Source organism: Strix uralensis, chromosome 33 (assembly GCF_047716275.1).
Source record: "Strix uralensis isolate ZFMK-TIS-50842 chromosome 33, bStrUra1, whole genome shotgun sequence".
Lineage (NCBI taxonomy): Eukaryota > Metazoa > Chordata > Aves > Strigiformes > Strigidae > Strix > Strix uralensis.
Window position 1 is genome coordinate 735,546 of NC_134004.1, and position 14,932 is coordinate 750,477.

General features: G+C 61.1%; 3 protein-coding genes across 8 annotated transcripts; 2 read left to right on the forward strand and 1 right to left on the reverse strand.

Annotated features, from left to right (window-relative positions):
- The first annotated feature begins 112 nt into the window (after positions 1 to 112).
- On the forward strand, positions 113 to 5,409 carry BIN2 (bridging integrator 2). Its single transcript, XM_074854054.1, has 12 exons — positions 113 to 226; positions 1,364 to 1,444; positions 1,597 to 1,651; positions 1,833 to 1,927; positions 2,107 to 2,202; positions 2,293 to 2,400; positions 2,492 to 2,577; positions 3,278 to 3,353; positions 3,596 to 3,678; positions 3,991 to 4,744; positions 4,925 to 5,005; positions 5,142 to 5,409. Exons 1-12 carry the CDS (start codon positions 149 to 151, stop codon positions 5,253 to 5,255), a joined length of 1,707 nt encoding a protein of 568 aa, XP_074710155.1. The 5' UTR covers positions 113 to 148; the 3' UTR covers positions 5,256 to 5,409.
- Positions 5,410 to 5,475: 66 nt separating this feature from the next.
- On the forward strand, positions 5,476 to 9,008 carry SMAGP (small cell adhesion glycoprotein). Of its 6 annotated transcripts, none has more exons than XM_074854057.1 (5): positions 5,476 to 5,933; positions 6,530 to 6,649; positions 8,161 to 8,237; positions 8,382 to 8,459; positions 8,554 to 9,008. In XM_074854057.1, exons 1-5 carry the CDS (start codon positions 5,791 to 5,793, stop codon positions 8,724 to 8,726), a joined length of 591 nt encoding a protein of 196 aa, XP_074710158.1. In that variant the 5' UTR covers positions 5,476 to 5,790; the 3' UTR covers positions 8,727 to 9,008. The 6 variants fall into 6 exon arrangements, with proteins under 6 accessions (XP_074710158.1, XP_074710160.1, XP_074710159.1 ...); XM_074854060.1 differs by having other exon boundaries at positions 5,873 to 5,933; positions 6,546 to 6,649; XM_074854059.1 differs by lacking the exon at positions 6,530 to 6,649 and having other exon boundaries at positions 5,629 to 5,933; positions 8,164 to 8,237.
- Positions 9,009 to 9,464: 456 nt separating this feature from the next.
- On the reverse strand, positions 9,465 to 14,575 carry DAZAP2 (DAZ associated protein 2). The gene is made up of 4 exons (XM_074854063.1): positions 14,440 to 14,575; positions 12,939 to 13,060; positions 11,563 to 11,805; positions 9,465 to 10,876 (listed from the first exon to the last, which is right to left on the reverse strand). Exons 1-4 carry the CDS (start codon positions 14,450 to 14,452, stop codon positions 10,748 to 10,750), a joined length of 507 nt encoding a protein of 168 aa, XP_074710164.1. The 5' UTR covers positions 14,453 to 14,575; the 3' UTR covers positions 9,465 to 10,747.
- Between the last annotated feature and the right edge of the window lie 357 nt (positions 14,576 to 14,932).

Here is a 14,932-nt window from a genome sequence, read left to right on the forward strand (position 1 = left end):
TGGGTGCTCGGGGGAGCCTTTCCGGGGGGGAGCGTGGCAGAGGGTGCCCGGGTGCTCGGCGGATGCCGGCAGCTGCCTCGCCTCGAACTTCCTCCGTAGCAAACATCAAACCGCAGCGCGCGGCCGCGAGCAGGAACGAGCTGCAGCCATGGCAGAGGGCAAGAGCGGGGGAGCCGGGCTTTTCGCCAAGCAGGTCCAGAAACGCTTCAGCCGGGCACAGGAGAAGGTACGGTGCGATGCCCACCCGCAACATCCAGCCCCAAAATCCCTTGGTTTATTTTATTCTTTAATTTCTTTTCACTGCAGCGGTGAGGGGACAGCACAACGGGCACTGCTTGGCACCCATGGGTGCTCACACGGTGTTCATTTGGGCGTTTCTGGGTCAACGTCATTGTTGCTGCATCGCTTTAGGCTCAGTGGCATCTCCCCAGGGTCCCCCAAGCTGCCTTGGCAGCCACTGCGTTCTCTAAAAGTGGGATTTTTCCACCCAAAACGCCTTCCACAGGTTCTGGGGGGCCTGTGTGCTGCTGGCACGGGGTCCCTCGGCCTGGCAGGAGGTGACGGTCGCCAGCAGGACCCAGCGTGGGGATGGTCCCAGGAAGGCTGGTGTCACCCACACCAGCCGTGCAGGAAGCGAGGGGGAAGGGCTGCGGAAGCTGGCAGAAACGGGGCGATTCTCAGCTGGTTTGGGGCAGTTCGGGGCATCTCTTTCCTTTTTCTCCCCAAAAAAAGCAGGCAGCGACTCCAATTTGGGGGACGATGTGAAGCCCCCCCCCCCCCCCCCCCCCCACCAGACCCACAGACTCCCGGGTTTCCTGGCTGGGGCTCAGGGCTAAATTCAGTTCTCCCGTGGCTGTATCAGCCTGAGTCAGGCTCCAGTTGCTTCCCGGGGGGGTCAACCTCTTCCTGGACACCCCAAAGCTCCCTCCCGCATGCCCCCGGCCTCACCACGCTCCTGTGATGGTGGTTCCGGAGGGAGCCTTCGGCCGCAGACCATCCTCATCCTCAGCACGGTGTCAGCAGTGCCCGGCGAGGCAGCACCCAGGGCTTTGCCTGCACCCGTAGTCATGTGCGGGGATGTTTTGGGGTACGCGGGGCTGCACTGATAGGGTTTTATAGGGTAGGGTGATGGGTTAGTACCCAAAAAGTCACTGTCCTCCTCTAAAAAATAAAAGCACCAAGGGATGCGCCAAAATTTTGCACCCCCCCATCCAAATCCCTGCTCGGCGTCGGCTCTGCCAGATCCTCAGCATCCCCCGAGAGGGGCTTTTGCCAGGGACGACCCCGGGAGGTAGAGCCCGGGGGGCAGCGCCGAGCCTGGGGCTGACGAGTTTCCCCACGTCTCCATCTCTCTTCATCCCAGGTTTTGCAGAAATTGGGCAAAACGGTAGAAACCAAAGATGAGCAGTTCGAGCAAAGCGCCTACAACTTCCATCTGCAGCAGGTCACACAGGGGAGCGGGAAAGTGGGGGCACGGGGACATGCCTGCACCACCCCTTGGCCCCGCTGCCTCCCGGGGTCCCTCGGTCCCTGCTGGGCTCGGGGTGATTTCCACGGGGTGACCCTGAGGTGTCCCCTCCCCGCGTTGCTTTGCAGAATGAAGGCAATAAACTCTACAAAGACCTCAAGGCTTTCCTCGGCGCGGTGAAAGGTACGGCCCCCCTCCCCGTAAATACACCGGGAGAAACCTGGGGGCACCACCCACGGAGGAGCCGGGAGGGGGTTGAGCATCGTTGTGTTTTCTTACCCAGGATAGTAAATAATAATAATTTAAAATAACAAAAATTAATGAATAATAAATAATATTTTTGCATCCCCCGGCCGGGCTGCAGTGATGCACGAGAGCTCCCGGAAAGTGGCCGAAACACTGCAGGAGATTTACAGCACCGACTGGGACGGTCACGAGGAGCTGAGAGCCATCGCAGATGTGAGCCCCTTGACATGCTCCCACCGTCCCCAAGGGTCCCCTTCGAGCATCGGGGGGGCCAGCGAGCTGAGCCAAGGGGGTCCCAGGGGATGCAGCCCAGCACGTACAGCCGGAGGGGAGGCTGAGGGGGGGCAGAATCTGGGCGTTATACCCCTGTCCCCCCTTTTTCCACCCCGCAGAGCAATGACCTCCTGTGGGACGACTACGAGGCGAAGCTGGCTGACCAAGCCCTGCGGTTGATGGAGAACTACCTGGCTCAGTTTGGTGACTTTAAGGTACCCCCCGTGCGTAGTGTCGGTGCCCGGGGGGGGAGATGGGGATGCGGGGGCCAGATCCTGGCTCACCTTCCCCCCCCCCCGGCACAGGAGCGCATTGCCAAGAGGGGCCGTAAGCTGGTGGACTACGACAGCGCCCGGCATCACCTGGAAGCTCTGCAAAGCGCCAAGAAAAAGGACGAGGCGAAAATTGCCAAGGTCAAACCTTCCACAGGACCCCTGCCCGGCACAGCCCCCCCATGCCCCGGCAGTGCTGGCAAAGCCACGGCCCCCCCTTCCCTCCCCACAGGCTGAGGAAGAGTTTAATAAAGCCCAAGCGGTGTTTGAAGACCTGAATAGGGACCTTCGGGAGGAGCTGCCGGTTCTGTACGGCAGGTACCGGGGGTGTCACAGCAGCTGGGGGACATCGGGGGGCTGGAGGGTATTGCATGGGCGGGGGGGCACTGCGGGGCTGGGGGAGTCACAGGAGGTGGGGCAGTCACAGGAGCCAGGGGACGTTTCAGGGGCTGGGGGACATCGAGGGGGCTGGGGGCCATCACAGGGCTGGGGCTGTCGCAGGGACTGGGGGACATCACGGGGCTGGGGCAGGCACGTGGCCCCGGGGTATGATCCTGCCCAGAAGCCAACGGCATCCACAGCCCCCCCCCGTTTGCAAGGGGGGAGGCAAAGGCAGCCCCTCCCAACCCCCTCGGGGGTCCCCTCGAAAAAACAGAATCTGAGCAAAAGGTCCCTAAAAATCGGTCGCTGAGCCCCGGGACACGGCTGGGTGCTGGCGCCAGTGGGTGGGTGACGTTTCCCCGCCCCCCATGGTGGGAAGAAGTGGGGATTTCTCCCAAAAGGCCCCAGCGGTGACACAACGGTGGCCCCGAGGGACATCGGCCACGGGTGGCTGTGACAGCCGGGAGGTGGCAGCACCACCGCTGCAGCAGGGACAAACGTCCAGGGCCACTTCGTCCTCACCCCGAGGGTTTATTCGCCGTCCCCCACCTCCACGGGGACCCCGGATGATGGGTGCTCACCGGCTGGGTGCTCAGCACCCCAACCCCCCGCCCCCGCCGTGTTTTCCCTCCCGCAGCCGCATCGCCTGCTACGTGACCATCTTCCAGAACATCTCCAACCTCCGCGACGTCTTCTACAAGGAGATGAGCAAGGTGGGGGGGAGGCAGCACCCCAAAACACCTCACCCCTTGCCCCCCCCGCAGTCCTGTAGCCGTCCCTGGGTGCTCTGGCTACGTCGGTGCTGGCCACCCACCCTGAGTCCTTGCTGCTCTTCATTTAATTTAATAATTTAGAGCAGCTCAAGGATGTTCATGGTGCTGCTGGGTGATGGGTGGCACCGGGGGGGGGGGGGGCCCTCTGATGTGTTTCTCTCCCCCCTCCCCTCTCCTCGCAGCTCAACCGCGACCTCTACGAGGTGATGAGCAAACTGGACAAGCAGCACTCCAGCAAAGTCTTCATCGTTAAAGGCGTCTCCAGGTAAACGAGCGGGTGAGCTCCGGCGGGGGGGGGGGGGGGGGGGGGGGCGCTTCAAGTGGCCGAATCGCCCCCAACACCCCGAGAAGCAGAGGGGCGACGCAGTCCCCAGCCCTGGCATGGGTGAGCACCTCCCCACGCTGGGCTGAGGGCGCTTTGGTGGTGCCAGGTTAATTAATTTGGGTCATTTGCCGACCGTGCCGGACTGGGAAGCATCACCCACAAGCCGGAGCTGCGATGCCACAGCGCCACGTGTCCCCAAGGATGACACTTGCAGGAGGGGGGGTTAACCTCCTGTGTCCTCCCCCCACACAGCAACCGGCGCTCCCTGGTCATCTCCTCACCCGTGAGCCCCCCGGCCATGTTCCCCTGCCCAGGGAAGGCTCCAGACTGGCAGCCCGTGGTGGAAGCGGAGGCAACGGCGGGGCCCCCCGGGATGGGCAGCGGTGCCATCGACGCCACCTCCAACGGGGAACTGGGTGCCACCATCCCCAGCCCGCCACCGGCTTCGCCCGCCAGCGGTGGGTCCCTGTCGGAGACGGCGTCAGTGTCCAGCGAGGAGGCCCCAGAGCTCGGCCCTGGCCCCGAAGCTCTGTCCCATGAGCAAGGGACGTCGGTGGCAGCCACGGAGCCGGGCGCCGACTTCCCCGGGCTCGCTGACAGCCAGGGTCGGGAGCCGGCGGGGGTGGCCAGCGGGGCACAGGCGGAGGCCGAGGGCATCGCCACCTCCCTGGCATCGCTGATTTTAGCCGAGGCCATTGCCCAGGCCACCAGCACCGCGCCACCGGAGCCAGAAAGAGCCACGGCAGGGCTGGAGGCGAGCAAGGCCCCGGCCACCGCAGGGGACCCCCGTCAGCCAGACGGCGCAGTCCCCAACGGCGAGGGCCAGGCGCGTCCCAGGGAGCCACCAGCCCTGGCACCCCCCAGCCCTGCAGCCGAGGCACCGGCGTGTCCGTCCCCGGGCGGCGGGCGGGAGCCGAGCGGGCTCGGCGGGGCCACAGGCGGACACAGCGACTCCAAGGAGAGCGTGGAGGTGGTGGATGTCCAGCCAAAGGTGGCCAAAACTCAGGTGAGAAAGTTGCAGTGCCGGGAGGGGAGACGCTGTGGTGGGGGCTGTATCCGCGCCCACGATGGTGGGGGGATGCTCGGCTTGGTCAGAGACCCGGCCCGTGCTGGGGGGTGCGGGGACATGAGGCCAGAGGGGTGTAGGGGACAAACCCAGCCCGGTGTGACGCTCCTCTGCTGGCAGATGGGGCTGGATCTGGCCCTCGATGTGGCATCAAGCGGCTGCACCAAGGGCGGTGGTTCCCCCTCCAGCTCCCCAGCCCAGGTGGGTGCAGTGGTGCTGCGGGGGGAGACGCCGTCCCAGCCCCCCCGGCTGGACTCGGTCCCTCCTGGGTGCGGTTTAATGGAAGCACGAGGGCTCCATCCCACCCAGCTCAGCGTCCCCTCCGCGTCTCTCCCAGGAGCGAGGCTGTTCCAGGGCACAGGAGCAGGACACAAGCCAGGATGTGAGTCGGGACCCCCCACCAGCAGCAACCCCCTCCCAGGACCCCACCGAGACTCTCACCTCCCTGTGAGCCTGGCACCCAGCGGGAAACGGGCGTCTCATGGTGCCACCAGCAGATAACCCTGTTCCACTGCACCCGTAACGCGCTTCCCACCCCCCACCCCGTCTGAAATAAAGGCAGAGGGCAGAAAAGGTGGCGAGAAGAGGGCAACGACGCCGGCAAGGGCCAAATCTCCGTCCTGCAAAAGCCCATCACAGGCTGGGCTGGGCTGGGTGGGCCACGGGGGTGCTGGGGGGGCCCCGCCTGTGGGTTTACAGCGTCCGAAGCCGGGTGCGGGAGGGATTCATCTCCCCGTTCTCCCCCCGGCACCCAGCACCGCTGAGACTCAGGAAAAAGGCGTCGAGCCGGTTTCACCAGCTCCCAGAAAATGTGGGGCTGTGCCAAAAAAAAAAAAAAAAAAATCCCCTAGTTTTACCCTCCCCGTGCTGCAAAATGTCCCTTTATCTAAGCAAAACCCCGTTGCCAGTCATGGCCCCGGTGCAAGAGCTTGTGTTGCCGCCCCAGTGCCCGGTGATGGGCTGGCTCCCCAGCGAGCGAGGGGTTAATGGGGGAGGTATTTCTGGGTTTTTATAATCGTTGCAGCCAGACTGGAAAGGTGAGGCAGGAAAAGGGCAACGCCTTCGCCTGGGCGAGACTCGGAGCCGCACATGGTGCTGGCAGCCGCTCGCCCCGGCACCGCGGGCGCAGGTAAGAGCTGGGGTGGGGGAGACACGACTCCTGGGGTGACCCCCCCAAAAAATTCACCGTTCCCAGGGAGGTGTGGAGGGATTTGGCTGCGTCAGGCATGTGGGTTTGCATGGGGAGGCAATGGAGTCGTGCCATGAGGGCCGCCGAAATGTGGCTGGTTTTGGGGAGAAGCTGAAATGTCGGCTCTCAGCTGGGTGTTCTCCAGCTGGATGTCGGGGGGGTGGGGAGGGAAAAGGCCTGATCCTGCTCCGGCAAGAAGCAGAAAGCAGAAAGCCCAGAAGGAAAGCTCCACCGCTCCCCGGGGACCCGTCCTGGGGTGTCGGAGGAGAATCGGGGCTGAGCAGGCTGCAGGGGCGGTTTGCTCATCCCCTACTGGATCCGCTGGGAACGGGACTGGGGGGTGCAGAGGCACTGCTGAGCATCCCCCAAAGCTGCACTCGGCGGAGCTTTTTGGGAGCAAAACTGGGGGGCGGGGAGGGTTTTGCTGTGGGAACGGCTCTTGAGCAACTTGGCCTGGGAGCAAGAATGAGGAAGATTATGGGGTTTTGGTGGTTTTTTTTTTACAACCCCTGCGTCGCTTTAAAAAACACATGGAGATCCGTACGGATCCAGCGTGCTGGGGAAGTGAGTCACCCCCCTCCATCAGCCCCCCGGCACAGCCGCCGCGGACGCCCGGAGGCTCCGACCGTGCAGCGGCGGGATCCCGGCCCAGCAAGGTAACCCCGGCGCTGCGAAACCCCCCGCGGTCTGCCGGCCGTGGGGCACGGGGCTCCTTCCCGGCTGGGTTTGGCCAGCAGCTCCCCACCATCCCAATCAGGAGTGGCGAGGCTGTATCCCCCCCGCCCGGGGATGCAGCACGGGGAGCTTCGCTTTCGTGACTGCTTCGATGCTAAAGCAAGTCTTTCCCCCACCTAAAATTTGGTTTAAACCTTTGGTGGGTCCCAGGACTCCACTTTGCAGGTGCTGTGGGCACAAAACTGGTTTGTGCTTCCCACTGCCGTGTCGAACGCTTCCCAAGAAGCTCTGTCCTGCAGGCACCTGGCTTGTGCCGGCTCCCTTTCCATCAAGCAGCACCTTTTCTTCTTTTCCCTTAAATCGCAGTCTTACGTTTTAGGGGAAATTTTACCCATTTTTTGCTCTGAAGCCACCCAAGCTGCTCTGTGGGAAGGTTGTGGTTGGCTTTGGAAAGCTCGTGTAGCTCAATACCCAGACATCGCTGCCAGAGGAGCCCAATGAGCTTCAAAGGAAAGCCAGGTTTAATGCAAAGCCAGGTTTAATGCAAAGCTGGGTTTAAAGCAAAGCTGTGTTTAAAGCAAAACCAGATTTAATACAAAGCTGGGTTTAATGAGTTGGTGGCTTGTGCCAGCATGAGCTTGAGCCCAGGGGGAAGTTGTCGTGCTTGGTGAGAGCTGCTGGTCCCGGTCCCCGGCCGGTGGGAGGGGGGGGTCCCACGACCGTCCATGCACGCCGCTGGGAAGGGGGAAAATTGTTTTCCCAAATTCCTGTGACTCTGTAAGCCCGAACGTTTGCACTCTGGTAGCGCCGCTCAAAAGCAAAACCTGCTGTTGTAAGGGATGTTTTGCAAACACCCAACAGCGCTGTGAGTCACAAGGGCACAGTGGGACAACCAGGGCAGGGCCAGATCCTGAGAAATTCACCCCGTTTTCCAAAACCCAGGAGGTGGTCGGCAGGATTAGCATCGCCCTGTCCTCGTGAGATGCGCCAGCACAGCCGCGCTCCCGACTCCCCGCTCCTGGCCCGTGTCTACATTCCTGCAGTTAAACTTCCTCTTTTTTTTAAAAAAAAAAAAAATAAATAATTTTATTTGCTCCTGACATCTAGCGGCACATCTCCGCAGAGCCGCTGAGTCACTCGCGCCCAAGCGCCAGAGCCATTGCAGAACATTTTTTGGGAGGCATCACAAAGGTCCATCCACCTCGGGCAGAGCCGCCCGGGGCGGTTTAGAGGCTGCGGGCGAATCGTTACGGCTGCAGCATCAACCTCGGGCCCGACCAGAGGATTTGCAAAGTTTGAGAGCGAATTGCAGAGTCGGTGGCTGGTTTTTTCCTGCCTTCACCAGCTTCGCCACCTTCCCGCGAGCCCGGCATGCCCCGGCCCGCTCCTTGCCATCAGCCCGAATAAAACCTTTGCTTTGATTAGCGCTGCACCCGCGGCCGTGCCTTTCGGGGTGGTGCATGTGAATTTAGCACTTTTATTCCTTTTTTAGTAGTTCTGAAGGGACCCCAGACCTTCGCCTGGAAGGAGCCGATGCGATGGAAGGAGATCAGCCCCCTCTGACTGCAGGTGAGCGCCCCGGCACAGCTTTGTCCTCGGCAGGACCTCGCCCGGGGCCACCGCCTGCCCCATCCAGCTAAGTCTGGCTCAGAGCTGGGCCAGGACCAGCCTCGCTCACCTCCTCCTCTCTCCCTCTCTCCCGGTTTGATGAAGGAGAGCTGACAACCCCCTTCCTGAAGAAGGCTCACACCCCACCGCTCCACGAGGACGCCAACACCGTGGTCATCACAGGTAGGGGCTCTCCTCGCCGGCTCCACCCCAGCTACCGAGGAGCAGCTCGGTACCGACCACCCGGGGCTAAACCCTGCTCCTCTCCCCCCGGCAGTTGTCATCACGCTGGTGTTCCTCACGCTGCTGACAGTGCTGGTGGTGATCATCATCTACCTGTACAGAAACAAGGGCAGCTACCTCACCTACGAGCAGCCAGCGGCAGAGACCGACGTGTCGGTGCAGATGGAGGATGCTCCATCCAAGGAGAAGGAAGAGTATTTTATCTAAGCCACCGGGCCCAGACACACCTCTCTGATGCACTCAGGTCCAAGTTGCCTAAATTTCCTGGAGTTGGGAACCTACAAGCTGCTTTTTTTTGTTTTTTTCCCTTAATTTATTAAGCCAACCACGGAAGGAAAAATAAAAAAGTGCGTGTCAGAGCTTTGCCCGTGGCAGAGCCAGGGCAGGGGGTACTTCAGCAGGAGCGGAGCAGGCACGGCCACGCTCCGGCTGCTCGCCCCCCCCCAGCTCCTCTCTTCGGTGCTTTCTAATACAGCCCAGTGAAAAACACTCCAGGAGTCGCTCTTTTCTTTCTCCTTATCTCACACAATTAAGTTATTCTGCCGATGATTGAGGGGTGGGGTGATCAGCATGGCTGATTCGGAGGCTCAGCTTAAGCGCGCACGTAAAACAGGCTGACGGGGCACGCGAGCGGCACAAAGCCCCATTGTAGCCCCCAAAGGTGGGAAGCTGGTCCCGGCCCCGAGAGGCGCCTGAGCTCGGGGGGCTCAGGGGGCTTGGGGAGCAGGTTTGTGTCCTCGGCCCCCCCACGCCGGCCCAGACGCTGCCTTTCCTCTGCTTCTGCTCTGCACAAAGACGCGGCGAGGAGCGGCTCCAGACATTCCCCCTCCGCTCCCTTCTCAAGGGCAGTTCCTCCTTTACATCGAACCCGGAAAAAAAAAAAAAAACAAAACCACCAAACCCCAAACAAATGAGGAAGTTCACAAAATAGCAGCAAAGAGGAAATAAGTGAAGAAACCCTACGGCTTGCGATGGGCAGGAGCCAAGGGGTTTTATTTGGGGTCTAACGCAAATTTGCTACTTTATTCAAATTTTCAAAATAGTCTTTATTCTACTTTTTTTTTAGTATAAAAAAATCCACAAGTTAAGTGCACCACAGTGTGTACAGAGAGAGACGTAATGCTGAACTTTCATAACAGTCAGTTGTATGGTTAAACACAACATATACAAGACACGGATTTAGATTAAACTGAAACCTCAAGATAAAATATATTTGAATCTGATAATTTTCTTCATAAAACAAAACAAAAAAAACCAAAACATTGAGGATCCCTGAAATATTCTTCTTAACCCTAATAAGACTTCATTACACCCAAGTCATTTTTAAAGTATGCGTTCATAAAACAACCCATTAACCAAGCTAATTTGTGTGTTGATTGACAGTTGCTACACACCCTCGGACAGATGGAAACCAGCCTCTCTGCTGGAACAACAGCCTTAAGGAGTTTTGGTGTCAAGACACCAGGTTGAGTTTAAAAAAAAAAAAAGGAGTTTGTTTATTAAGCGTCATTCTAAAAGCTTAGTTAGCATTGAATGAAATGTTCAAACATGAGTTGCATTGTGTTTCTGGCACCAAAGCATGGCTTTGATTAGATCTAATGTGCAAAGAAATCCAAGATTTCTTGGAGTGTATAAAAAAAAATCCCATGACAGACGCCAGCTGCATACCTTCCTGGAGGAAACCGATGGGCGAATGTGAGCGCGGGGCGCTTCGAGGGATCCGTTCTAGAGGGAGGGCGGGAAGAGAAGAGTGCCAAGGTGCCCTCCCCGCCTCGCTGTTCCATCCAGCACCTCGCGTTGATGGAAGGGAAAGGCGGGGGGTTGCGGCTCTGGGTCCAGCGGACCCGTACGAGCGCCAAGGGAAGGCAACACCGGGCCCGCTCCCTGGCCCCCCCCAGCCCGCTACTAAAGCTCAGCGCTGCGGTGTTACTCCAGTGAAATGGAAGGAAGAGGCAGGGCTGCTGAGCTCACATTCATGTCGTGAATTAACTCCCCCCCTTCCCGCCCGAACAGAGGCACCGCTCTCATTAACAGGGTTTCTGGTTTCGCTTGGAAGCGCCTGCGGGGCCGGGCACCGAACCAGGAAGACACCTCACCGCTGTGTGTCTGATCTGCAACTTCAGGTTAATATGGACTAAAGCAGTTACATCGTGAGAAGTGCTGACAGTATGTGATGTCTTTCCTTACACAAATGTAGCCCCCCCTCTCCCCCCGTTCCCCTTCCTTCTTCACCAGATAGTGTAGCCGCCGTCTGAGCCTCCCAGGAAGAAGTTTCCCTTCCGTTGCGTCACCAAGACGTTGGCTCCCTGCATGACGGCCAGCTGGGCGGCGTTGGGGGGGCAGCCTGGAGGGGGGGGCTGGAAGGCAGAGAAAGGAGAGGGGGAGAGCTGAGGTCAGTGCCATAATGGGAGCGGGCACAAAGCCACCGTGGGCTGCAGGGACCCTGAAACCTCCCAGTCGATGTCCCCGTCACCTGCCACCGAGCAAAGGCTGCGCGACAGCCCGGCGGCTGATGGGAAACACTCACTTCCCCGTCCACCCCTGCTTCCTCTTTCTGGAGCCCGCAGCCCCTATGGCCGGCCCCGGCTCTTCGCCCGCGCAGAGGAGCCTGTGAGCTGCGGAACAAGATCTTCACGTGGCCACGAGCCACGGGTGGCAAGTCTGGGGGAGCAGGAAGCTCCCACAGCTCCACCACAGCTTGGAAAAAGGTCAAGTCTGCACTTGGGGCCAGGAAAAGTCAGGTCGCTAAGCAGCCCTACTTGCCTTCCCCCAGACCCCCAGGCCCCATCAGGGCTAGCACTGGCCACGCAGTGGTTTTGCTGTGAGTCAGAGCCACCAGCCAGACTGCGTGGCTCCAGAGCCACAGGTTGGTCCGAGACAGCAAACCCTCAGCATGAAAGTAAGAGCCTACTCTTCTGCCAGACGATGGATTGGGTAAGAAATATGTTTTTCTCAGAAACCAAAGGACATCTTCTCCCCTACAACTGTCTACAAACCTCTAACGCTGAAGCACACGGGGTTTTGGGGATACATTTATACTTACAGGGATGCTGGCTGTTCCACCAGCCCCAAACCTCGCTCCAGCATCAAAGCCACCTTCAACAAGGACTGTGGAGCCTGGAGGATAAACCGGTCCCACGGGGTAATACGCCATCGGGACCGACGAGCCGAGCGGCCCCACGGCCACAGACTGGGCCATGGGCAGGAAGACGGAAGCGCCCGGATACGCCGCAGACATCGTAGGGACAGTGGCAGCTCCCAGAGGCACGAAGCTGGGACGGTAAAGCTGGGAGAAAAAAGCCGTGCAAGCAAGTTTAGAGACTTGTTATTCCCCACACCCAGTTGTTTATCACAGAGTCACAGAATCGTTCAGGTTGGAAAAGCCCCTCGGGATCAGCGAGTCCAACCCTCAGCCCGACTCTACAAAGTTCTCCCCTACCCCACATCCCCCCACAGCTCATCCAAACGGCCCTTAAACACACCCAGGGGTGGGGACTCCACCCCCTCCCTGGGCAGCCTGTTCCACTCTCTGACCACTCTGGCGGGGAAACATTTTTCCCTCCTGTCCAGCCTGACCCTCCCCTGTTGCAGTTCAAAGCCGTTCCCTCTCGTTCTGTCACTAATTCCCTGGGAGCAGAGACCAGCACCAACCTCTCCACAACATCCTTTCAGGGAGCTGCAGAGAGTGATGAGGTCTCCCCTCCCCTTCTCCTCCTCACACTGAACAGCCCCAGCTCCTTCCATCGCTCCTCACAGGATTTATTCTCCAGGCCCTTCCCCAGCTCGTTGCCCTCCTCTGCCCTCGCTCCAGCCCCTCGAGATCTCTCTGGGATTGAGGTGCCCAAACCTGGACACAACCCTCCAGGTGTGGCCTCACCAGTGCAGAGCACAGGGGGACTGTCACCTCCCTGCTTCTGCTGGCCACACTAGTGCTGCTACAAGCCAGGATGCCGTTGGCTTTCTTGGCCACCTGCTGGCTCGTATCCAGCTGCTATCCAGCCTTGCTCTCAAAGCACGAGCCCCCACGTAGACTTTCACCCCCCCACTTGCACAAGGCCATCCCCTTCCCTGAGCGTTTACTTTGGGGTATGGCAAAAAGACATTTTTCCCACTGCTGGAGACAGTTTTCCCCCCGTGCCTGAAAGAATCCAACTAACAGATCATCGTAGATGTGTTTTACAGGTGAGCTACATTTGTCATCTTAACTCAAGGGGAAGCTTTGACCTTTTGTAACTTGGAGCGGATGATTCAGAGCTCATAAAGAGAATCTGGGCACCGACCGCTGCCCGGTGATATGAGCAGCAAACAAGTCCGCCACAAAAAAAATAATAATAATTGCAGCTATAAACTTATTCAGAGATTTAGGGCAGGGAGGGGTCCCAGAAGAAAATGAAGGCTTGGGAGCAGCGTCCCGCCTACCTCGGAATAAGCAGGAGGTGCATCGGTGTAGGGCGGCGGCTGCGGGAGGGGCACAGTCTGGGGGTACACGGCGGGGTTGGCGGGGGACTGGACGGGGTAGGACGGCTGGGTGGGGTATTGTCCTGCGAGAAAAGCAACAATTCAGCCCCAAGCAGAAACCAAGCCAGACAGGACATTGAGAAGCTTTTTTTTTTTTTTTTGAAAGCCCTGTTTCTTAATTATCACAGAGCAGAAGGGAGGATCAGCTCTAGGAGTGATCAACCCCCCCGTCCCTGCCGAGCACAGACCCCCCGACGTCCCTGCCCAGACTTCAGCAGTTCATGGCAAAACCAAACCCTGAGTTAAAAAATCCTTTGCCGGAACTGGGAGCAATGAGAAGGCAGGAAGGCCGGAAAAAAAAAAAAGAAGTAATAATAAACCAAATTATTCTGGGTCGCAGCCAGTGCTCAAACTGGTAAATTCTTAAATTGAAACCAAAACAAACCAAACCCAATGCCTCCCCCCCCCGCCCCAGGCCGGGGCCTGGTGCGGTTTGGGGGGGCAAAGGTGAGGTGGGGGGGTGGGGGGGCTCCCCCTCTGCTCTGAGGAAGCCGAGGGGGCCCAACGAGCCCCAAGTTCATCCCCTTCCTCCGGGATCCGTCACCCCAGACCCCCCCGGCCCCGGCCTGGCCCCTCCCGCCGCCGGGATGGAGCCCGCTAGGCCACAGCAGCGCCCCCCCCCCCCCAGCCTGGGCCTGTCGGGGGGTCTCAGCCCCTCCAGCTGTCCCCGCTGTTGTCCCCTGGGGGGTCCCCTGACCCAGCCCCCCCGTGATGAACACCCCCCCCCGGCCTCAGACGGTGTCACCCAGGGGCACCCCCAAAGCTGCCCCCACGGCAGCGGGGTCCCCCCCCGCGGTGCAGGGTCACCCGGGGGGGTCTCCCGCACCCTGCCGTAACATGGGGTCCCGTCTGACGTCATCCCAGGGATCCCCTATGTCAGCGGGGGGGGGGGCTCCCCACCTCATGAGCCCCCCCGCGTCACGCGTGGGGAATCCCCCTCACCCCGGCTCCCCCCGACACCCACCGGGGTCCCCGCTACGTCACCGGGGGAATCCCCTCCGTCAGCAGGGGGGGCTCCCCCACCTCAGCTCGCCCTCCCCGCGCGCCCCAGGGACCCCCCACGTCACGCGCGGGTCCCCCCCCGCGGCAACGGCCGCCCCCTACGTCACGGAAGGGGGGGGGGGGGGGGGTCTCGCCCCCCCCCTGCGCCCGGCACTCACAGGGTTAAGGTCAGCCCGAGGCGCGTGGCTCCATAGCGACCCGCGCGCCCGCCCCCCCGCCCCGCTCCTATTGGCCGCCCGCCCCCCCGCCCCGCTCCCATTGGGCGCCCGCTCCAGCAGTCACGCGATGCGGCGCCGCCCTTAAAGGCGCCGCGTCCGGCCCTGGGGGGGGGGGGGCGGGGGGGGGGGGCTGCCGGTGAAATGGTGGGGGGGGGGAGCGGGGGACGCGCCCCGGTCCTTGCCTTTGCCGTTCATGGCGGCGGCGCGGCGGGGCGGCGCTGGCTCCGGCGGCGGCTCCTCCCGCTCTGCCCGCGCCGCGCGCTCCCTGCTCGGTGTCACCGCGGCGCTGCGGGACGGGGAGGGCCGCGGGGGGGGGCGGGGGGGGGCAGGAAGCGGGGGCCGCGCGCAGGCGCGCGCCGTGACGTCATCGCGCGCGGGGGCGGGGCCGCGCGTTCTTAAAGGGGCCGCGGGAGGCTGGGAGTGACGCTTGGCCGGGGGGTTGGGGTTGTCCTGGGAGGGAGCTCGGGGAGACCCCGAGGGTGCGGGTGTGGGGCAGGGCCCTGGGGGGGTGGGTACAGGTCTCCAGGGCCTGAGGCAGGGCAAGGGGGGCCTAGGGCTGAGGTGGGGGGGGCGCCTCAAGCAAGGCCTGGGTGGGACCTGAAGGTAGGCCCCAGGGGTGAGGGGGACCTTGAGTAGGGCCGGGGGGGGGGCGGGGGTGTCACCAGGTAGGGCCTA

What these genes read in the sequence shown, in the direction of transcription:
- DAZAP2 (XM_074854063.1), bottom strand. An exon ending in CACCTCCTGCTTATTCCGAG is followed by an intron (nt 11,806 to 12,938) that starts GTAGGCGGGACG and finishes TTTTTCTCCCAG; the next exon opens with CTTTACCGTCCCAGCTTCGT. An exon ending in GTGGAACAGCCAGCATCCCT is followed by an intron (nt 10,877 to 11,562) that starts GTAAGTATAAAT and finishes TCTGCCTTCCAG; the next exon opens with CCCCCCCCTCCAGGCTGCCC.
- BIN2 (XM_074854054.1), top strand. Translation starts at nt 149, where the DNA reads ATGGCAGAGGGCAAGAGCGGGGGAGCCGGGCTTTTCGCCAAGCAGGTC. An exon ending in CAAAGGTGGCCAAAACTCAG is followed by an intron (nt 4,745 to 4,924) that starts GTGAGAAAGTTG and finishes CTCTGCTGGCAG; the next exon opens with ATGGGGCTGGATCTGGCCCT. An exon ending in CCTCCAGCTCCCCAGCCCAG is followed by an intron (nt 5,006 to 5,141) that starts GTGGGTGCAGTG and finishes CGTCTCTCCCAG; the next exon opens with GAGCGAGGCTGTTCCAGGGC.
- SMAGP (XM_074854055.1), top strand. Translation starts at nt 6,054, where the DNA reads ATGGAGTCGTGCCATGAGGGCCGCCGAAATGTGGCTGGTTTTGGGGAG. An exon ending in CGGGATCCCGGCCCAGCAAG is followed by an intron (nt 6,650 to 8,160) that starts GTAACCCCGGCG and finishes TTCCTTTTTTAG; the next exon opens with TAGTTCTGAAGGGACCCCAG. An exon ending in CAACACCGTGGTCATCACAG is followed by an intron (nt 8,460 to 8,553) that starts GTAGGGGCTCTC and finishes TCCCCCCGGCAG; the next exon opens with TTGTCATCACGCTGGTGTTC.